Here is a 23,825-nt window from a genome sequence, read left to right as displayed (position 1 = left end):
TTAAAAAACTTAAGAACACATTATTATTTACAATGACGGCCTACCAAAAGGCCTCCTGCGGGGACGGGTGCTGGGATTAAAAATAAAGGACAAAACACAAATCACGACAAGAGCGACACCACAACACTACATAAAGAGACCAAAGACAGCAACATAGCATGGCAGCAGCACATGACAACACAGCATGGTAGCAACACAACATGACAACAACATGGTAGCGGCACAAAACATGGTACAAACATTATTGTGCACAGACAACAGCACAAAGGGCAAGAATGTAGAGACAACAATACATCAAGCGAAGCAGCCATGATTGAGCCTTTGAACGAAGAGATGGAGATAAAACTGTCCAGTTTGAGTGTTTTTTGCAGCTCATTCCAGTCTCTAGCTGCAGCGAACTGAAAAAAAGGAGCGACCCAGGGATGTGTGTGCTTTGAGGACCTTTAACAGCACGTGACTGACAGAACGGGTGTTGTATGTGGAGGATGAGGGCTACAGTAGGTATCTCAGATAGGGGGGAGTGAGGCCTAAGAGGGTTTTATAAATAAGCATCAACCAGTGGGTCATGCGATGGGTATACAGAGATGACCAGATTACAGAGGAGTATAGAGGGCAGTGATGTGTCCTATAAGGAGCATTGGTGCCAAATCTTATGGCAGAATGGTAAAGATCATGTAGCCATTCGAGAGCAACTTTATCTGCCGATCTATAAATTACGTGTCTGTAATCTAGCATGGTTAGGAGGGTCATCTGAATCACGGTTAATTTGGCAGCTGGGGTGAAAGAGGAGCGATTACAATAGAGGAAACCAACTCTATATTTAACCTTAGCCTGTAGGTTTGATATGTGTTGAGTGAAGGACAGTGTATTGTCTAGACATACTCCCAAGTACTTGTATGAGGTGACTACCTCAAGCTCTAAACCCTCAGAGGTAGTAATCACATCGGAGGGGCATTCTTCTTACCAAACCACATGACATTTGTTTTGGAAGTGTTCAGAACAAGGTTTAAGGGGAAAGAAAGCTTGTTGGACAATAAGAAAGCTTTGTTGTAGTGCGTTTAACACAAAATCCAGAGAGGGGCCAGCTGAGTATAAGACTGTAATATCTGCGTATAAATGGATGAGAGAGCTTTCCTACTGCCTGAGCAATGTTGTTGATGTAAATTGAGAAGAGCGTGGGGCCTAGGATCGAGCCTTGGGGTACTCCCTTGGTGACAGCCAGTGGCTGAGACAGTAGATGTTCTGACTTTATACCATGCAGTCTTTGAGAGAAGTTGTTAGCAAACAAGTCCAAAGACCCCTCAGAGACACCAATACTCCTTTGCTGACCCATAAGAATGGTATGGTCTACCGTATCAAAAGCTTTGGCCAAGTCAATAAAAATATCAGCACAACATTGCTTAGAATCAAGGGCATTGGTACATCATTTAGGACGCTTAAGGTTGCAGTGAGACATCCGTAACTTGAGCAAAAAAACAGATTGCATACCAGAGAGAATACTATAGACAGTTGATAAACAGGACAAAATTGTAACGGCTGTTGGATGAAGGAGAATAAGGTGAGGACCAATGCGCAGTGTGGTACGTGTTCATCTTTTTAATATAGTAAACTGAACACTGAATAACAAAGGAACAACCCGGAACAGTTCTGTCTGGTGTTGACACACAAAGACTGAATACAACCACCCACAAAACACAATTGAAAACAGGCTACCTAAATATGGTTATCAATCAGGGACAACGATTGACAGCTGCCTCTGATTGAGAACCATACCAGGCCAAACACAGAAATAGAAAATCATGGAAAACCATACTAAAACAAAAGACCATACTAAAACAAAAGACAAAACAAAGGAACTAAAGTCCGAACGTGACAAAAATAGGAATTGGCCCATAACAGTTGGGATCAGCTTGATCTCCCCCTTTAAATTTGGGGCGGAAGGTAGACTCGTGGTTAGAGGCCAGTAACTGTAAGGTTGGGCCAGTAACTGAAAGGTTGCTGGATTGAATCCCCAAGCTAATAAGGTAAAAATCTGTTTGTTTTGCCCCTGAACAAGGCAGTTAACCCACTGTTCCCAGGCCGTCATTGAAAATAAGAATATGTTCTTAACTGACTTGCCTGGTTAAATAAAGGTAAAATAAAAATAAAAAATAAAAATAAAAGGGAACTGTGTAAACTAGTCACATGTGAACACCATGTAAACTAGTGTTCTGTACTGTAATTGACTATTCTAACAGTAGTTTTTGGTTGAAGGTGCAGAATACTGTGTATGTAGGGTTGACAGGGGTGTCCTGTACAGATGAGCAAAGCCAGTGGAGCTCGGGGACACAGCGGTATTTAGCTCCAAAAAGGTTGACCAAGATCTGTTTCAAATGTCACAAACCAAGTGATGAGTTCTCTGACAGCACCCTGGCCGCTTCTACATCTCTACCTCCAACTCCTAGCGTACCACTCCCACAACGAACTTAAGAAGAGTTTGAAATGGGCCAATGTTCTAGTGGGGAGCCTTCTGCACAAGTGCATCAAAGCTAAACCAAACAGTCATCAAGTTTCAGAAGCAATCACACAGCTACAGCATCCTCATGGTGAACACGGCATCAACATGCAGTGTCATAAATTCTTGTCATTTTATGATGTTTATGTTAAGATGGAGTGTAAATGTGCCAGGTTGGAGGAGGTCACTAATGCCTCCCATGTGTGTTATGTGTTACGTAATCTCCAGATCACTGGTAGCTCCGCAAAGAAGGTTCCTGTGCGCACCTCAACAAATCCCGACAAATTTGTTGCTGAGTTCCCATGGGAACTCAGCAACCACATATGGTAAGGAGAATGAGCAGGTGGCCTACACATGGATGGAGAGCTGTGGGTTTAGTCTGGAGAGTAGAGGCACAGTAGTGAGCGTCAAGGAGCCATGGCTTTCTGCAAGCCCAGATAGTGTTAAACTCTCAAGAACATCTAGACATCAAATGCCCTGTTCTGAGTAAGAAGTGTCAGTCTCTGACTGAACTGTTCTCTGGCAAACTCACTGATGTAAAGCTGATGGATGGGGTTCCTCAGCTGCAACCTAATGGAGCCCGTTGGTACAACATGTAGGTGCAAATGGGTATTTTCTGCACAGGACTGGAGAGATGCAAACTGCTGTCTGGGCTCCATCTGAGCAGGTTGTTATTGATGTGCCTTTTGATCTACAATGGCGCCAACAATTTATAGATGGTTACTGTTTTACGGGCTCCTAACCAATTGTGCTATTTTGTGTGTAACTTATTTTGTACATAATGTTTCTGACACAGTCTCTTATGACCGAAAAGTGCTTCTGGATATCAGAAAAGCATTTACTCACCTCGAACTGGACAAATATTTTTTCTTTAACGAGTCGGATGCAAAGGATTTACTGCTAATACTGGACCAGGCCCAAATCGCCGACATTCTCATGAAGAATAGACGCCAATACAAGGGACGCAGGTCCAATTTGTTGGTGAGTGGGTAACCCGCCTCTTACGTTTCACCGAGCTGTGGCTGAACAATAGTGGTGGAAAAAGCACATAACTGTTATACTTGAGTAAAAGTAAAAATACCTTAATAGAAAATGACTCAAGTAAAAGTGAAAGTCACCCAGTAGAATCCTACTTGAGTAAAAGTTTTTTAAAGTATTTAATTTTTAATTTTGTATATTTAAGTATCAAAAGTAAATGTAATTGCTAAAATTGACTTAAGTATTAAATGTAAAAGTATGAATCATTTCAAATTCCTTACATTAATTCAAAATTGTATTTGTCACATGCACCGAATACAACAGACCTTAGAGTGAAATGCTTACTTACAAGCCCTTAACCGACAATGCAGTTTTAAGAAAATACCTAAAAAAGTAAGAGATAAAAGTAACAAATAATTAAAGAGCAGCAGTAATATAACAATAGGTGAGGCTATATACAGGGGGTACCGGTACAGAGTCAATTTGCGGGGGCAGCGGTGTCATGGTAATTGAGGTAATATGTATATATAGGTAGAGATATTAAAGTGACTACGCATAGATAATAACAGAGAGTAGCAGCAGTGTAGAGGGGGGGCAATGCAAATAGTCTGGGTAGCCATTTGATTAGATTAAGCAAACCAGACGGCATGATTTCTTGTTTTTTAAATTTACGGATAGCCAGGGGGCACACTCCAACACTCAGACAATTTACAAATTAAGTATTTGTGTTTAGTGAGTCCGCCAGATCAGAGACAGTAGGGATGATCTGAGATATTAAGTGCGGGAATTGGACCATGTTCCTGTCCTGCTAAGCATAAAACAGTACTTTTGGGTGTCAGGGAAAACGTATGGAGTAAAAAGTACATTCTTTTCTTTAGGAATGGAGTGTAGTAAAAGTAAAAGTTGTCCAAAAATATAAATAGTAAAGTACAAATACCCCCCAAAAATGTTGAAGTAGTAGGCCTACTTTAAAGTATATTTGAAGATGTAGAATGTGTCCCATATTCCTGGTTTTCACCCAGGCAGCCTGGGTTCGACTCCTGGTATGGGAACATGTGTTTTGGGCTCCCGAGTGGCGCAGAGGTCAAAGGCACTGCATCTCAGTGCAAGTGGCGACACCACAGTATCTCGTTCGAATCCAGGCTGAATCACATCCAGTCGTAATTGGGAGTCCAATAGTTCAGCGCACAATTGACCCAGCGTCGCTTGTGTGTGGCTGGGGTAGGCAGTCGTTTTAAATACGGTGTTTTCTTAACTTACTTTAAAAAATAATATATTTCATAAGTACTTTACACAACTGCCTGCAAATCACTGACGTCATTATTTCTTCCGACTTCCCCGTTATCTTGAAAGCACCAACAATTATATTCAACCTCCTCCCTTGAATCAGGAAATTGTCGTGGTGTGCCGGTGTCTATTTCGCCTATTTGTGCAGTCATAGGGTGGCTAGATTGATATATGTGTGTATCACATTTTTACCATCGTTATATCGTATGTCTTCTATTTTCTACTCCGGCTACTCATCCAAAACCAAATATCTAGCTTGGGAGAGAGGATTTGCAGTCCCGCCAAACAATGAGGTAAATTAAGTCCGTGGAAAATCTGTTTTGTCTAATTGCTTGTTTTTGTTTCAATGTGCTACGTTACAATGTCGCGCTTTAAACATTGGTGTTAATTGTCCTGATTCTTTATTTAAATTGGAACAAGGGTAGATTAACGTTTGTCAGTTTTTTTTCTCTCGAAATAACGAAATTCACGACAAAGAGCCTACGAACATGATTTATGTTTGGGCTATGCACTTGTGTGTAAAATAGTGCGAATGTAGACTACCGGTGTTTTATAGCTGTCGATAAAACATGGCCATACTCAGATGTATTTACCATATTCGGATGACTAGTTTTTGAATGTAGACATGGAATATCATTTCGTTTATATATAAGTAGATTTCTCCGAACCTTTTTTTATAATTTGGTTTATTCTACTGGCTCGGATAGAACTGCTTTGCTGTTCAGAAATCAAATACACTACAATTGCCAAAACCCGATTGTTCAGACTATTTATAGACCTAATGGAGTAGTGTAGCAATATTGGCAGATTTAGAGGTTTCGAGTAAACATTTTCCAACACCAATTAGTTACAGTAGACCCATGCAGTTTAGTTTTAATTGCAAAATAGTGGCCTACATACATTCCCTCTTCCAGGCTAGGTATGGGCCAAAATACATCTTTTAAATTTAAAGCTTTTTAATTCTGATTAAAAATAACCGATGTTCTTGACACTGAGAAGGAATTAGGACACATGGGGGTACTTGGCCTATCCACAAGGGGTACCTGAGAAGACTTCAGGGATACTCTGGGCAGAGCAAAATTCAGTTAGTGGTACAGTAACTGAAAAGGGTTGGGAACCATTTATGTAGCAAAAACACAATATAACGGTGTAGTAGGCCAACTGCAGGTTAGGTGTAATTGCTTTTCTTATTTTTTATTTGTTTAATTTATTTAACCTTTATTTAACTAGGCGAGTCAGTTAAGAACAAATTCTTATTTATAATGACTGCCTACAAAAAGGTCTCTTGCGGGGACAGGGGCTGGGATAAAAAAAATATATATATATACATACACTCTACCGATCAAAAGTTTTAAAACACCTACTCATTCAAGGGTTTTTCTTTTTACTATTATTCTACATTGTAGAATAATAGTGAAGACATAAACAATGAAATAACACATGGAAACATGTAGTAACCAAAAAAGTTTAAAAACAAATCCAAATATGTTTGATATTCTTCAAATAGCCATGCTTTGCCTTGATGACAGCTTTGCACACTCTTGGCATTGTCTCAACCGGCTTCACCTGGAATGCTTTTCCAACAGTCTTGAAGGAGTTCCCACATATGCTGAGTACTTGTTGGCTGCTTTTCCTTCACTCTGCGGTCCAACTCATCCCAAACCATCTCAATTGGGTTGAGGTCAGGGGATTGTGGAGAAAAGGTCATCAGATGCAGCACTCCATCACTGTCCTTCTTGGTTAAATAGACCTTACACAGCCTGGAGGTGCGTTGGGTCATTGTCCTGTTGAAAAACAAATGATAGTCCCGCTAAGCCCAAACCAGATGGGATGGCGTATTGCTGCAGAATGCTGTGGTAGTGATGATGGTTAAGTGTACCTTGAATTCTAAATAAATCACTGACAGTGTTACCAGCAAACCACCATCACACCACTCCCTCCATGCTTCACGTTGGGAACCACACATGAGGAGATCATCTGTTAACCTACTCTGTATCTCAAAGTCATGGCGGTTGGAACCAAACATATCAAATTCGGACTAATTTATTTTTGTTTTTCCTCTAACTTACTCTGAACCTCTATGGTACAGTTTTTATTGCTATGTATCTGTACTGTTAATATGGACTATTTTTTTGACCTACATTGCTTTTGTTTTATAGATGAGTACTGAATTGCATGGCCTCTAAAGGCACATTTAAACGTGTCCCATACAATAAGGGGATCTGCTGTACCTATGTTATGTCGGAAAAAGTCAGTTATACATTTTTCTGTCCTAGTTAAAAACAAGTTATCTAGTAGGCTTTGATTAAATTTCCAATATCCTCGCCCATGAGGAAATTATGTAAAAGTACTATAAACTCAGCAAAAAAAGAACCATCCTCTCACTGTCAACTGCGTTTAGTATCAGCAAACTTAACATGTGTAAATATGTGTATGAACATAACAAGATTCAACAACTGAGACATAAACTGAGCAAATTCCACAGACCTGTAACTAACAGAAATTGAATAATGTGGCCCTGAACAAAGGGGGGGTCAAAATCAAAAGTAACAGTCAGGTGCATTAAGTACTGCAGTGCATCTCCTCCTCTTGGACTGCACCAGATTTGCCAATTCATGCTGTGAGATGTTACCCCACTCTTCAAACAAGGCACCTGCAAGTTCCCTGACATTTCTGGGAGGAATAGCCCTAGCACTCACGCTCCGATCTAACATGTCCCAGGCGTGCTCAATGGGAATGAGATGTGGGCTCTTCGGTGGCCATGGCAGAACACTGACATTCCTGCCTTGCAGGAAATCACACACAGAACGAGCAGTATGGCTGGTGGCATTGTCATGCTGGAGGGTCATGTCAGGATGAGCCTGCAGGAAGGGTACCACATGAGAGAGGAGGATGCCTTCCCTGTTACGCACAGCGTTGATATTGCCTGCAATGACAACAAGCTCAGTCCGATGATGCTGTGACACACCGGCCCAGACCATGACGGACCATCCACCTCCAAATCGATCCCGCTCCAGAGTACAGACCTCGGTATAACACTCATTCCTTTGAAGATAAATGCAAATCCGACCATCACCCCTGGTGAGTCAAAACCGTAACTCGTCAGTGAAGAGCACTTTTGCCAGTCCTTTCTGGTCCAGCGACGGTGGGTTTGTGCCCATAGGCAACGTTGTTGCCGGTGATGTGGACCTGCCTTACAACAGGCCTACAAGCCCTCAGTCCAGCCTATTGCGGACAGTCTGAGCACTGATGGAGGGATTGTGTGTTCCTGGTGAAACTCGGGCTGTTGTTGTTTCCATCCTGTACCTGTCCCGCAGGTGTGATGTTCGGATGTACCGATCCTGTGCAGGTGTTGTTACACGTGGCCTGCCACTGCGAGGACGATCAGCTGTCCGTCCTGTCTTAGGCGTCTCACAGTACGGACATTGCAATTTATTGCCCTGGCCACATCTGCAGTCCTCATGCCTCCTTGCAGCATGCCTAAGGCACGTTCACACAGATGAGCAGGGACACTGGGCATCTTTATTTTGGTGTTTTCAGTAGAAAGGCCTCTTTAGTGTCCTACGTTTTCATAACTGTGACCTTAATTGCCGACCGTCTGTAAGCTGTTAGTGTCTTAATGACAGTTCCACAGTTGCATCTTCATTAATTGTTTATGGTCCATTGAACAAGCATGGGAAACAGTGTTTAAACCCATTACAATGAAGATCTGTGAAGTTATTTGACAAATTATCTTTGAAAGACAGGGTCCTGAAAAGGGGACGTTTATTTTTTTTCTGAGTTTATATATGGCAATTATGTGATGGTCCGACCGCGTTCTGTCCCCTATCAACACACCTATCACAACTTTTGGTGCCAGAGAGAATGACATAAGAAAGTAATGAAGACTACTAGCTTGATTAAGCATCTAAAATTGTTGAATGAGTTTCCTTGAAACAATAGATATTATATTCCTTCTCTTTCAACCAGGTAAGTCTGATAATCTTTTCCTAATTATCTGCTAAGCCATTATAATTATAACTGGCTATACTTATTACACCAATTACCATAATGAGACACAAGTTTAAATTCTATTTATCATAATATGTTTGTAAACGTAACATGATTGAGTGTCTATTGGTACTAAGTAAACCTCCAATTGGTCCCCACTATTCCACCCACTAAAACCCCTCCCCATCCCGATTTGGGTTGTCATCCCAATGACTGGCAGACCCCCGGATCCCAAGGCTCCTGAGACACTGGGACCCATCCTTCGAAAAGAGCACACAATGACACCCGCAGAACAACCACCAAAAGCATTTCCATCAACCTCACCTCGATTTGTATTATTTATTAGAGGTCGACCGATTAATCGGAATGGCCGATTTAATTAGGGACGATTTCAAGTTTTCATAACAATCGGAAATCGGTATTTTTGGACACCGATTTGGCCAATAAAAAAATAAAAAATTACACCATTATTTAATCTTTATTTAAACTAGGCAGGTCAGTTAAGAACACATTCTTATTTTCAATGACGGCCTAGCAGTGGTGGGTTAACTGTCTTGTTCAGGGGCAGAACGACAGATTTTTACCTTGTCAGCTCGGGGATTCAATCTTGCAACCTTACAGTTAACTAGTCCAACGCTCTAACCACCTGCCTCACGAGGAGCCTGCCTGTTAATTGAATGCAGTAAGCCAAGGTAAGTTGCTAGCTAGCATTAAACTTATCTTATCAAAAACAATCAATCAATCATAATCACTAGTTAACTACACATGGTTGAAGATATTACTAGCTTATCTAGCGTGTCCTGCGTTGCATATAATCAATGAGGTGCGTATATGCGAAAAAGGACTGTCGTTGCTCCAATCTGTACCTAACCATAAACATCAATGCCTTTCTTAAAATCAATACACAGAAGTATACATTTTTCAAATGCATATTTAGCTAAAAGAAATCCAGGTTAGCAGGCAATATTAACCAGGTGAAATTGTGTCTTTTCTCTTGCGTTCATTGGTATATGCAACAGTTTGGACTGCCTAATTTGCCAGAATGTTACGTAATTATGACATCATTGAAGGTTGTGCAATATAACAGGAATATTTAGACTTAAGGATGTCACCCGTTAGATAAAATATGGAATGGTTCCGTATTTCAATGAAAGAATAAACGTCTTGTTTTCGAGATGATAGTTTCCGGATTCAACCATATTAATGACCTAAGGCTCGTATTTCTGTGTGTTATTATGTTATAATTAAGTCTATGATTTGATAGAGCAGTCTGACTGAGCGATGGTAGGCACCAGCAGGCTCGTAAGCATTCATTCAAACAGCACTTTAGTGCGTTTTGCTAGCAGTTCTTCACAATGCTTCAAGCATTGAGCTGTTTATGACTTCAAGCCTATCAACTCCCGAGATTAGGCTGGTGTGAAATGGCTAGCTAGTTAGCAGGGTGCGTGCTAATAGCGTTTCAAACGTCACTCGCTCTGAGACTTGGAGTGGTTGTCCCCTTGCTCTAAATGGGTAACACTGCTTCGAGGGTGTCTGTTGTCGATGTGTTCCTGGTTCGAGCCCAGGTAGGGGCGAGGAGTGGGACGGAAGCTATACTGTTACACTGGCAATACAAAAGTGCCGATAAGAACATCCAATAGTCAAAGGTATATGAAATACAAATGGTATAGAGCGAAATAGTCCTATAAAACTACAACCTAAAACTTCTTAAGTGGGAATATTGAAGTCTCATGTTAAAAGGAAGCACCAGCTTTCTCATGTTCTGAGCAAGGAACTTAAACGTTAGCTTTCTTACATGGCACATATTGCACTTTTAATTTCTTCTCCAACACTTTGTTTTTGCATTATTTAAACCAAATTGAATGTTTCATTATTTACTTGAGCTAAATTGATTTTATTGATGTATTATATTAAGTTAAAATAAGTGTTAATTCAGTATTGTTGGAATTGTCATTATTACAAATATATATTTTTTAAATCGGCCGATTTAATTGGTATCGGCTGTTTTTGGTCTTCCAATTATAGGTATCGCCGTTAAATCATAATCGGTCAACCTCTCAAATTTATATCTTAATGAGCAATTTAATATTTGTAGTAATGTAGGCAGTTTATGCAAAGGATTGTTACCTCTTACCAATATTGCCATTACAAAAATTACATTTTGGCAAGCAATTATTATTTTAGAAAACAATAGTGATTCATCCTACATTGTCCCTAACATGTTTTACTCCCTCGCAGCAGTTGTGGGACACACACACACACACACACACACAACCACTCATACACACACACACACACACACACACACACACAACCACACACACACACACAACCACTCATACATACACACACACACACACACACACACACACATACACACACACACACACACACACACACACATACACACATACACACACACACACACATACACACACACACACACACACACACAACCACTCATACACACACACACACACACACACACACACACACACACACACACACAACCACTCATACACACTCAACCCCTATACACTCAGATGCTCAACAGTTGCACCATTCCAGAGCCCAACTCAAGAAAGGTCTTGATTCACGAATGCATATACAGTTGCAGCTGTATGAGAAGGCCTGCAGAAATGGGGAGATTTGATTACCCATTGGGTGTTTAACTTGAAACACCCACACATGGTCCCCGTTGTAACCATATTCCCAAGCATCTCTGTGCAGTCAAACCTTTGATGATTTTGTGCCACCGAGGCCACAATAATATGCCCCCTCCCATGGGTTCCCATAATATGCCCCCCCCCCCATGGGTTACTGCAGCTAGTATTGCCAGCACTGCCACTTCCTGGGTGCCGGAATCTTCACCGGCTAGGTACAAGATTGTCAAGGTTCTCATTAGCAGTGTTGAGAATTTCCTTGTATATTATGCTCTCCCATCAGAAGGCTCTGGTTTGTAGGACCAACCCTGCCAGGCAGGTTCAGAATCTTGAGGGGGCGGTGCTGCTCTAGAAGCTCTCTGACTGCATTTTGGCTGCGTACAGGCACCTTACCGCAGGCCCATAAAACAGATGGGGACTTCTCTTTAGTGTTTGGGTTGTTCAGGTGGGTGTCTAGGGTATAGGGTTGTGGACCGTTCCATCAAGATAGGACCATAAATTGTATGTATAATTCATTATAAAATGTATATCCCTCACCAGCACAAAATTGAAAGCTCTCTCACAACCCCTGTTCACAGACACACATTGGTTCTGGGATATGCAACCATTTCCTTTCTCACTTAACGCCACACTTTCCCAAACACCAAAAGCACACACCACACCTTCCATCACAATACATCCACACATACCAACATAATGTGCCTTCTATGTCTTCTGTCTGCTATGTTTTTATGTCGAATTAGTACCTTCTTGTGTTCCAATTAGTTATATTTGAAGATTGCTTTTCTATCTATTTTTTTTAGTATTGTATTGCTAGTATTGCTAGTATTGTGTGTTTCATTATTTGCCTCCTCTATGAGAACTTTGTAATTTTTAGAATAGCGATGGAGTAGTCTTTGAGTCTCTGAACATTTGGTTATCAACATACAGTTTATCGACTACGAGAGCTACGCGTTTCCCTTTCGATCTATTTTCCTTGAAGATTGGATACAGAACTTTGCGCCGTTCTTCAATTTCCTTTGGGAACTAATCATTCTTGCCTGTTTTTGTGCCAGCAAGTCTTTTCCCCAGGCTTTGAACCATTATTTCATTGTTAAAGCAAGCAAATTTGGCAACGATTGGGCGTTCATACCTCTGCCCTCTCTGTCCGAAACGGTGTACACGTTCAAAGTTGGATTTTTAACGACAGCTTCGCGTGGGATCTGAAGCACTGTGAGGAACTCTCTAACTTACACCTGTAAGTACCAGAGTCTCTCTCATGGACCTAGTCTGTATGTCAAGTAAGTCTTCTCTCAGAACGGTGTTCTCCTTTTTAAGTTCATTAACTTCGGTTTCAATCTTATTGACTGTCAATTTGAACTTGTTTGTCTTTCTCCAATGTCGCAGCTTTTTCGTCACTCATCTCGAGGCCTTCAACTCTTTTTTTTATATCTTTACTGACTAGTTCAAGTATGCCCAGTTTGTCATTTATTGATTTTAACAGATCGGTTTAGACCTTTATCATTCCCGGTGGTGAAAATATTAAATTGTGTCTTTAGAAGAGTCACGTTTTCGTTTTGAGATTGGTTCTCCTGTTTTACTCTCCATCATGCTTGGGTGTTGCTTGTTTTCGTAATATTTATTGCTAAATTTCTCTGTTTTGTGGTGTTTTTCAGATTGAAGGTTTGAAGTGCTAATATTTACTCTAACTTACCGACATTGAATATTACGTTTTTAGCTTGAGGTGATCTACACTGCTGTGTTCCGTCCTCCATCTTGGTTGTACTTTTTTTTAAATCCTCAAAGCAATCTAGTTTTTCAAAAGTATCTGTAATTTGATTACAATAGTTTTTCTGGTAAAGGATTAGTTTTTTTTTTTTTTGTAATGGATTACATGTACTCCCCAACCCTGGACAACTAAAATAAATATCCCAGACAAGACTGAAGAATAGGACAAATAGGCTGCATTTAGACAGGCAGCCCATGTCAGATATTTTTTTCTTTCTCAGTAATTGAACATTCTGCCAGTAAATGAAACTCAACTGATGGAGTTGTCAATTGATAAAATGGTGAATGGATGATAACATTTACATTTAAGTCATTTAGCAGACGCTCTTATCCAGAGCGACTTACAAATTGGTGCATTCACCTTATGACATCCAGTAGAATAGTCACTTTACAATAGTGCATCTAAATCTTAAAGGGGGGGGGGGGTGAGAAGGATTACTTATCCTATCCTAGGTATTCCTTAAAGAGGTGGGGTTTCAGGTGTCTCCGGAAGGTGGTGATTGACTCCGCTGTCCTGGCGTCGATAACATCATGATCAACTCTGTCTGAGAAGTGGGTATCCTCGCATAGGGAATGTTTCCTGGACACAGATTAAGCCTAGTCCTGGGGGGGGGGACTTAAAAGGAAAAAAGTACAAAGGGGAAACAGAGGTTGAGACTTATGACTTGAAACGATCACTTTACCGTTTTTAATAAAGGCTTCATAAACTGAAGTAGCTGTATGTGTGGAGAACAGACAGATGGGGAAGGATGAGGAATGTGAGGCTGATTGTGAGAGATGTCAGCACATTAACGTTACTTATAGCTGTCTTTCAGTATGTGGCTGTCAAACAGCGGTGACCGTGTCTAGTTGTCTTTCAGTATGTGACGGCGGTTATTAAGCATAGTTGTCACTCATGCCTCCTCAGGACTGGTGTCTCTCTCATACACACCAGCAGTACTACAGACAGTCACTAATACCACTATACAGTATCATGGACACACATTTACATTGACATTTTAGCAGACGCTCTTATCCAGAGTGACTTACAGTTAGTGCATCCATCTTAAGGCAACTAGGTGAGACGACCACATATCAGTCATAGGAAGTACAGTTCCCACAAAGTCGCTGTCAGCAAAGTCAGTGCTAGTGCAATGAAGGTATAGTTTTTTTGGGGGGTGGGGGTTCAGGTACTAATCAAGGTACTCTTTGAAGAGGTAGGTTTTCAGATGTTTTTCGTGATCTATTAATAAGGGACTCAGCTGCCACACACCCGACCGCAAGGGGACATTTTTATTTACACCCATGTTTCCTGTAGCCACTAGCAAGGGCATGATGGTGTGAGGCGCTTGCATTCACACAAAGTCTATTTCTAAATGTGCCTTTGTTCTTTGCTTCTGCTTATTTTGATGTCTTCACTTTGTGTGTGTCTGTGCGATTGTGCCGTGTTAGCCACTGACTGACCTGTAGGGAAAGACTATCACAAATAGCTCTCGTCTGTATCAGGGTTCATTAGCTCTGAGAGCCACCTGCAGCAGACAGGTCTTGGTCGCCTTCCCCTGCTCAGACATCAACCAATGATTGCGTGTCATGTCAATTGCGTGTGTTTTTTTTGTTTTTATAGCGATAGTCTTTAAACTGGTAGCTAGCAAGGTGAACTAGCAACTGTATTACTCGCTATACATTTATAGTTGTATACAGAAAGAATGTCTTGGTTGAAGGTGGGAGTTTTTTTTATTACGCTCTGCATGTATTTGTGTCTGTTTTCAAAGTGAGTGAGAGTCTGTGGCTGGAACACTGTCACCCAGGTCACATTCATAGTTGACTATAGGAGTTGGCTATGCAGCACAAACCGTTCAGGGACCTGTCTAGAGTGAGTCAGGGTGTGAGTCAGCTAATTCAATGCCTTTTCTGGTTAATTTTTCTGGGGTGAGCCTCAATAATTTCAAGTGGATTCATTTCCTCGTCTCCTCTCCATCAGCACTGAAAGTATTGGAGAGGCGTAAACGCAATATGATGGATGCCCTACCAGGGTCAACTTGTTAATTAGGGTACGCAACGGAATACATGTAGCTCAGTTGGTAGAGCATGGCGCTTGTAAAGCCAGGGTAGTGGGTTCGATTCCCGGGACCACCCATACGTAGAATGTATGCACACATGACTGTAAGTCGCTTTGGATAAAAGCGTCTGCTAAATGGCACATATTATTATTATTATTATTATTATTAAAACGTCTTGCAGCAGATAACTAAAATGAGCTTATTGGATATAGTAGCCCCTCCCTGTTTCAGTCCATTCTCTTCCGTTTTAGTGCATAACAAACTCAAACCAGGTATTTCTAATCCAGCTTTCTGAAATGCAAACGAAAGGAAGGAAATCATGAAAGGAAACCTTCAGATTAATGAAACACACCCCTGGGAACCTCTACAAAGGGTCATGTCCATGTAAAAAGATGAGCACCAACATGAAGTTTATAGGATCATATCAAATTTTGTGTACTTTTTTTGTTTGTTTTGACTGCGTTGACTGAGAACACATTCTCATTTACAGCAACAACCTGGGGAATAGTTACAGGGAAGAGGAAAGAGCCAATTGGAAGCTGGGGATGATTCTGTGGCCATGATGGTCAGACTGGGAATTTAGCCAGGACACCTGGGTTAACACTCCTACTCTTACAATAAGTGCCATTGGATCTTTAGTGGCCGCAGAGCATCGGGACACCCATTTAACGTCCCATCCAAAAGATGGAACCCTACACAGGGCAATGGGATATTATTTATTTTTTTTAGATCAGAGGAAAGAGTGCCTCCTACACCACTTCCAGCAGCATCTGGTCTCCCATCTAGGGACCAACCAGGACCAATCCTGCTTAGCTTCAGAGGAAAGCCAGTCGTGGGATCCAGAGTGGTATGCTGCTGGAGTCTATAACATACTTTGGACTGGGACCAAATGTTTTGTGGCAAAGTAACAGTTTCTTAAATTAAAGTTAAATTAACTGTCCTTTTACTATGCACACACAGAGAGAGTCTGTGAACTGCAGTGAGAGAACACAGTCCGAGGGCACCATGGGTTCTGTAAACAAACTCAACCCCAGATAAGGCTCAACTCCTAGAAACAAAGAGGGAGAGGGAGCGAAAAGTTGGGAGAGGTGAGAGTGAAAGGAGAGAAGGGGAGGTGTGAACATTTTGAAATGGAGGAGGAAACTGACTGTGGGGGTGGAAACAATGATAACACCTAAGAACTGAGAGCGACTGAGGTGAGGAGGTTGCTGTGAAACAATGTAGAGATGTAGACGGATGTGGGGAGGGGTGACAGAAAGAGAGCGGGTGCATAAAGCAATTGAAAGTGATAGCAAGTAACAGATGGAGGGATTGTGCTAGAGTAAGAGTTGGTGAAGAAAGGGAAAATGGGGTGAGTAGAGGCAGACACACACATTATAGGCAGATCTGAGCATCAAATACTGCTTCTAGTCTTCAACCCTTGTATATCATTTGCATACGTCACCTTGTTGTTTTTCAGGTAGCCTTTTAGGGAAAAGGGTGACTTTGAAACAGTTATGCTGTCATGTCGTGATTTTTTTGTTGTTAAAGAACATGGCAGAATTTGGGTTTATGTCATGATTTGTTTTTGATCTCTGAACTCACCAAAATGCTTGTCAGATAAAGTAAATTAGTAGACGACAGAAAGGCTCTCCTAATTGAGGTGGATTTAAATGCACACAAGATTAAATCCCAAAACCTTGGGATAACACCTCTTATGTGTGTGCCTGTTTGCATGCTTTTTTATGTGTGTGATTTGGGGCGTATGTCCGTGTGTGTGTGTGTCCGTGCGACGCGTGTGTGTGTGTGTGTGTGTGTGTGTGTGTGTGTGTGTGTGTGTGTGTGTGTGTGTGTGTGTGTGTGTGTGTGTGTGTGTGTGTGTGTGTGTGTGTGTGTGTGTGTGTGTGTGTGTGAACTTGCACTTAGGCAGCAGTTTGTGAGAGCAGGAAGTGGTCAGGGCTCAGATGCCCCGGGTAAGGAACTCGGAGAATGTTTCACTTGTCACACCACCGACACCGCAGAGGATGCGGAAGCGTCTGAGACTTACCGTCTCAAGTGTTACCTTGGCAACGCCGCATGCGACACCTTTGAATCAAATCAAGGTTTATTGGTTGCGTACACAAATTTGCCGATATCGCAGGTGCAGCGAAAATGCTCCAACAGTGCAATAATATTGTGTCAAGGCACAGATCTGGGGAAGGGTACCGAAACATTTCTGCAGCATTGAAGTTCCCCAAGAAGACAGTGGCCTCCATCATTCTTAAATGGAAGAAGTTTGGAACTACCAAGACTTTTCTTAGAGCTGGCCGCCCGGCCAAACTGAGCAATCGGGGGAGAAGACTCATGGTCAGAGAGGTGACCAAGAACCCAATGGTCACTCTGATGGAGCTCCAGAGTTCCTCTCTGGAGATGGGAGACATTTCCAGAAGGACGTCCATCTCTGCAGCACTCCACCAATCAGGCCTTTATGGTAGAGTGGCCAGACTGAAACCACTCTTCAGTAAAAGGCACATGACAGCCCACTTGGAGTTTGCCACTTGGAAACTCCACGTTTCCAAACTCCACTCGGAGTTTGCCCGGCACTATCCCTACGGTGAAGCATGCTGGTGGCAGCATCATGCTGTGGGGATGTTTTTCAGCAGAAGGCCTGGGATACAAGTCAGGATCGAGGGAAAGATGAACGGAGCAAACTACAATGAGATCCTTAATGAAAACCTGCTCCAGAGCGAAGATTCACCTTCCAACAGAACAACAACCCTAAGCACAGAGCCAAGACAACGCAGGAATGGCTTCGGGACAAGTCCTTGAGTGGCCAAGCCAGAACCCGGAATTGAACCCAATCTAACATCTGGAGAGACCTGAAAATAACTGCAGCGATGCTCCCCATCCAACCTGGCAGAGCTTGAAAGGATCTGCAGAGAGAGAAATGGGAGAAACTCACCAAATACTGGTGTGCCAAGCTTGTAGTCTCACCCAAGAATACTCAAGGCTCTAATCTCTGCCAAAAGTGCTTCAACAAAGTACTGAGTAAAGGCTCTGAATACTTATGTAAATGTAATATTTCCGTTTTATTTGTAATACATGTTTCAACATTTTCAAAAAACATTGTTTTTGCTTTGTCATTATGGGGTATTGTGTGTAGATATAGTTGAAGTAACATTTCTTGTTAACTAACTATAGTTTTGGCAAGTCGGTTAGGACATCTACTTTGTGCATGACTCAAGTAATTTTTCCAACAATTGTTTACAGACAGATTAAGTCACTATCACAAAATTCCAGAAAATGTGATGGCTTTAGAAGCTTCTGATAGGCTAATTGACATAATTTGAGTCAATTTGAGGTGTACCAGTGGATGTATTTCAAGGTTTACCTTCAAACTCAGTGCCTCTCAAATGAAGTTTCCAAACGCCTGAAAGTACCACATTCATCTGTACAAACAATAGTATGCAAGTATAAACACCTTGTGTAGCTGCTGGAGGAAACGGGTACAAAAGTATCTATTTCTACAGTAAAACAAGTCCACAAGCTTCCCAACAATTTAAAGGCAATGCTACCAAATACTAATTGAGTGGATGTAAACTTCTGACCCACTGGGAATGTGATGAAAGAAATAAAAGCTGAAAAAATAATTATTTCTACTATTATTCTGACATTTCACAATCTTAAAATAAAGTGGTGATCCTAAGTGACTTAAGACAAGGAATTTTTACTAGGATTAAATGTCAGGAATTGTGCAACTGAGTCGTATTTGGCTAAGGTGTATGTAAACTTCAACTGTAGATGAGGGAAAAATCAAATGTAATCCATTTTAGAATAAGGCTGTAATGTAACAAAATTTGGGAAAAGTCAAATGGTCTGAATACTTTGTAGAAAACAGGGCTGGGCTAGGAGTGTAAACATATTTTCCTTCTGGGATCTCTTTGTACAGTTGAACTGACTGGCTTGAACAATTTTAGGCTGACTGATCTGAGGGGTCTGAATACTTTCCAAATGTGTTGCCGTGAAAAAGTATTCGCCTTTTTGCAAATGTTTGATACGGGAAGTGATCAGATCTTGAACCAAACACTAATGTTTGATAAAAAGGAACCTGGGTTTGCAAATAACAGAAAAAAATGATGCTTTATTGATAGAATTACCAAAGTTACACAACACCCAATTTCCCCCTGTGTGAAAAAGTAATTGCACACATACTCTCAAACTGATTGTGCCACCTTTTAGCTGCAAAGACTGCAACCAAATGCTTCATGTAGTTGATTATAAGTCCCTCACATCACTGTGGAGGAATGTTGGCCCACTCTTGCACGCAGAACTGCTTTAACTCAGCGACATTTGTGGGCTTTCAAGCATGAAAACTGCATCATTCAAGTCCTGCTAGAACATCTCAATTGGGATTAGGTCTGGACTCTGACTTAACCATTTCAAAACGTCACATTTTTTACCTTTTAGACATCTTCATGTAGACTTGATTGTGTGTTTTGGATCATTGTCTTGCTGCATGACCCAGCTACACTTCAGCTTCAGCTCACAGACAGATGGCCTGACATTGTCCTGTAGACTTTTATGATACAGAGCAGAATTTATGGTTCCTTCTATTAAGGCAAGTCATCCAGGTCTTGAGGCATCAAAGTATCCCCAAACCATCACACTACCACCATGCTTGTCCGTTTGGTATGAGATTTTTTACTGTGAAATGCAGTGTTTGGATATTTTTCCCAAACGATTTCTGAGGGAGTGCGATGTTGAGCTGTTAACAAAGTGATCATTTGAGAGGTCCTCCTATATGCTTTAATTTAGTTGCAACTTTAGTTGTGATACAAACCTTAGGGTTCTAAGGCTGCATGATGCAACTCGAATGATGATTTGAAAAAAGTAGCATGTAAGGCATGAGCTCTGCTCGGTTTCTTGTGCAGGCTGCACACACTTCATCAGTGTCTCAATTTGACAAGCACTTGATAATATTTTCAGAATATTCTCAATTGAATCTGGTCTTTACGTATAGCCTAAGATAATACAGTTTGTGTGGAATTATCTTTCAGTCTGCACTCAAATAGTGAATGGAGGTTACCTGCAGTTACATTTTTAATATGCCAGGAAGGCTGCACCAGTTGTAAAGCAGAATAATGTGGTTAATTGTAAGAATATACAAATATAGCAGAACTAGAAAGCTGGGATCCTCTTTTAAATAGTGGCCAGTCAACTCTGTTTTCACACGCGATTGAGCAATGACTCGGCTAATAAGAACAAGTTTCACTCTGTAGGCTATGGGCTCTCGTACCCTGTTGCAGGGGTCCTAGGCCTGTAGATTACGGTTTATAGATTACGTTTAGGATGAATTGGCCACTAGTTTTATTAAGAACCTTATCAAAACATTGGGCTAGGCTCCACGATGCATGTGACTGAGTTGAAAAAGACGCAGAAAAATTGGGGGGTTTACAGGGGGTAAATACATGTCATTCGGAAGCACTTGAATGGATGATTATTTTCCTGCGGTTCATTTTCATGCCAGCCAGGCCATCTACTCCGGTTGTAACAGGAAGCAATGTGCTTAATTTGAAGAATGTTGAGAATTAAATATAGTAGGCCTAGCCTATAGAAAGCTGATGGGATCCTCTTTTTTTTAATAGAGATAATCAAAACTCAAGTTTCACGAAATTGCATGGCCTATAGAGGACTATAAATGTTGCTCAACATGGGGAACCAGCTATGAGGAGCCAACTCTCGCTGCGCAGCAGATGGTCCTATTCCGCTCAAATGCCTGAATGCCAGGGCTCTCATGAAGTGTTTGATTTGATTTTTGATTCCATTTGCGTTGCTGTCAGAGTGATTTGCGTTGCTGTCAGAGTGATTAGAGGGACAATAGAGCACTGAGTACATTAGCGACTGGCATCGGAGCGCAGTTTTGGAGAAGCCGAGTTACGGTGACTCAGCGGTCACGTTGAATTTGACTGCGGCCATGACTGGTGACTGTCGATGTAGGGCTAATACAGTCACTGTAATAGACCTAGTGGTGTCGTGTTTGACTTGAGCTCACCCCACTCAACTAATTTCACTCAACTTCAGTTATTTGGCTAACGTGTTACTGCTGGTCACATTTATTTTTTATAGAAAAAAAAACGTGCTAAAAAGGCAGAAGTGACCATATCTCTATTTTAAAAATGACTGCTTTGTGTAATGCATATCTCTTTTAGCCATCTTGAATTTCCTCATCTCTGTGCCATAAAGCAACGTGTCCACAGTTGTGCATTTCTCTCCTCATGGGGTAATGGGGACTATCTTGTTAGTGTTAATTCAGTCATCTCAAACAGGGAATTAACTCTCCTCCTCTGCCTCCTCATCTCTTTTGAACTTCCCGGACCCGCTTTCTTCCCCTTCTCACTCTCCCTGTTTCTCTCTCAACTCCCTCCCTCTCTTCTCTCTTGCTTTCTCAGTGAGTCCAGTATCTGCCAGGTGCGAGCCACGGTCATGCAGTATGATGATGGTAACAAGCGCTGGGTGCCAGCGGGTGAGGGGGGCCAGGCCTTCAGCAGGGTCCAGATCTACCACAATCCCGTAGCCAACACATTCCGAGTGGTGGGACGCAAGATGCAGGGTGACCAGCAGGTAACTAGTGTACACACACACACCATGAACAGAGAAATTCCTAAGATGCACTGTCTAATAATCGACAGAGCAAAATATAAACACAACATGTATTGTTGGTCTCATTTTTCATGAGCTGTAATAAAGTATTCCAGAAATGTTCCATACGCACAAAAACCACATTTCTTTAAAATGTTGTGCACAAATTTGTTTACATCCCTCTTAGTGAGCATTTCTCCTTTGCCAAGATAATCCATCCACCTGACAGGTGTGGCATATCAATAAGCTCATTAAACAACCCGACCAATATGTTGGCTAATGAAGATCAAACGCATTTTACAGTTCACGTCACAGAAAGGGGTACATTGCCATATGATATCAAATGGAAAAATGCAACTGATATCGAAATGGACATTCCATATTGGTGACCACCACTAATACAAAAGTTTGGACACACCTACTCATTCCAGAGTTTCTTTATTTGGACTATTTTCTACATTGATTTCTTCACTATTATTCTACAAACTATGAAATAACACATATGGAATCATTTAGTAACCCATAAAGTGTTAAACAAATCAAGATATATTTTATATTTTTCAAAGCAGCCCCCCTAGCCTTGATGACAGCTTTGCACACGCTTGACATTCTCTCAACCAGCTTCAGCTGGAATGATTTTCCAACAGTCTTGAAGGAGTTCCCACATATGCTGGGCACTTGTTGGCTGCTTTTCGTTCACTCAGCGGTCCAACTCATCGTGAACCTTCTCAATTTGGTTAAGGTCGGGGGATTGTAGAGACCAGGTCATCTGATGCAGCGCTCCATCACTCTCCTTCTTGGTCAAATAGCCTGTACACAGCCTGGAGATGTTTTAGGTCATTGTCCTCTTGGAAAAACAAATGATAGTCCAACTAAGTGCAAACCAGATGGGATGACTTATCGCTGCAGAATGCTGTGGTAGCAATGCTGGTTAAATATGCCTTGAATTCTAAATAAATCACTGGCCATGTCACCAGCAAAGCACCATCACACCTCCTCCTCCATGCTTCACGGTGGGAACCACACATGCGGAAATCATCTTGTCACCTTCTCTGCGTCTCACTAAGACATGGCAGTTGGAACACCCCAAAAAAAAGTCAAATTTGGACTCATCAGACCAAAGGACAGATTTCCACTGGCCTAATGTCTATTGCTCGTGTTTCGTGACCCAAGCAAGTCTCTTCTTATTATTGGTGTCCTTTAGTATTGGCTTTTTATTGGTGTCCATTTATTTTGGCTGCAATTTCTGAGACTGGTAACGCTAATGGACTTCTCCTCTGCAGAAGAGGTAACTCTGGGTCTTCCTTTCCTGTGGCGGTCCTCATGAGTGCCAGTTTCATCATATTTCATCCTGAAATGTTCCGCATTGACTGACCTTCATGTCTTAGAGTAATGATGGACTGTCGTTTCTCTTTGCTTATTTGATCTGTTCTTGCCATAATATGGACTTGGTCTTTTACCAAATAGGGCTGTCTTCAGTATACCACCCCTACCTTGTCACAAGACAACCGATTGGCTCAAACTCATTAAGGAAAGAAATTCCACAAATGAACTTTTAACAAGGAACACCTGTTAATTGAAATGCATTCCAGGTGACTACCTCATGAAGCTGGTTGAGAGAATGCCAAAAGTGTGCAAAGATGTCAAAGCAAAGGGTCTGTACTTTGAAGAATCTCAAATATAAAATATATTTTGATTTGTTGAACACTTTTTGTGTTGCTACATGATTCCATATGTGTTATTTCATAGGTTGATGTCTTCACTATTATTCTAACTCTTGAATGAGTAGGTTTGTCCAAACCTTTCACTGGTACTTTAAACCGTGCCTTCGAAAAGTATTCAGACCCCTTGACTATCAGAAATAACTTATTTATATAAGTAACCTTCATTATGGGTTATTGTGTTTAGATTGATTGAGGGACAACAATTTGGAAGAAATCAAGGGGTAGGAATACTTTCCGAAGGCACTGTATATTGTGTAGAGAACGATGCTGGGCTAGGAGGGTAAAC

General features: G+C 41.4%; 1 protein-coding gene across 2 annotated transcripts in view; it reads left to right on the top strand.

The window, feature by feature from the left end:
- The first annotated feature begins 4,845 nt into the window (after nt 1-4,845).
- Nucleotides 4,846-23,825, top strand: part of LOC118390914 (vasodilator-stimulated phosphoprotein-like) — a 35,103-nt gene continuing 16,123 nt past the window's right edge. Inside the window, exons 1-2 of one of the 2 annotated variants that reach the window (XM_035781719.2) lie at nt 4,846-5,052; nt 21,626-21,797. In XM_035781719.2, the coding sequence (XP_035637612.1) occupies nt 5,048-5,052; nt 21,626-21,797 (177 nt within the window). In that variant the 5' untranslated portion in view covers nt 4,846-5,047. Of the gene's footprint in view, nt 5,053-16,411; nt 16,570-21,625; nt 21,798-23,825 lie in introns of those variants that run through there. The other variant, XM_035781720.2, reaches the window with a different exon arrangement.

Source organism: Oncorhynchus keta, chromosome 12 (assembly GCF_023373465.1).
Source record: "Oncorhynchus keta strain PuntledgeMale-10-30-2019 chromosome 12, Oket_V2, whole genome shotgun sequence".
NCBI lineage: Eukaryota > Metazoa > Chordata > Actinopteri > Salmoniformes > Salmonidae > Oncorhynchus > Oncorhynchus keta.
Note: the sequence above shows the minus strand (reverse complement) of the source record. Positions and strands in the feature narration are given on the sequence as shown.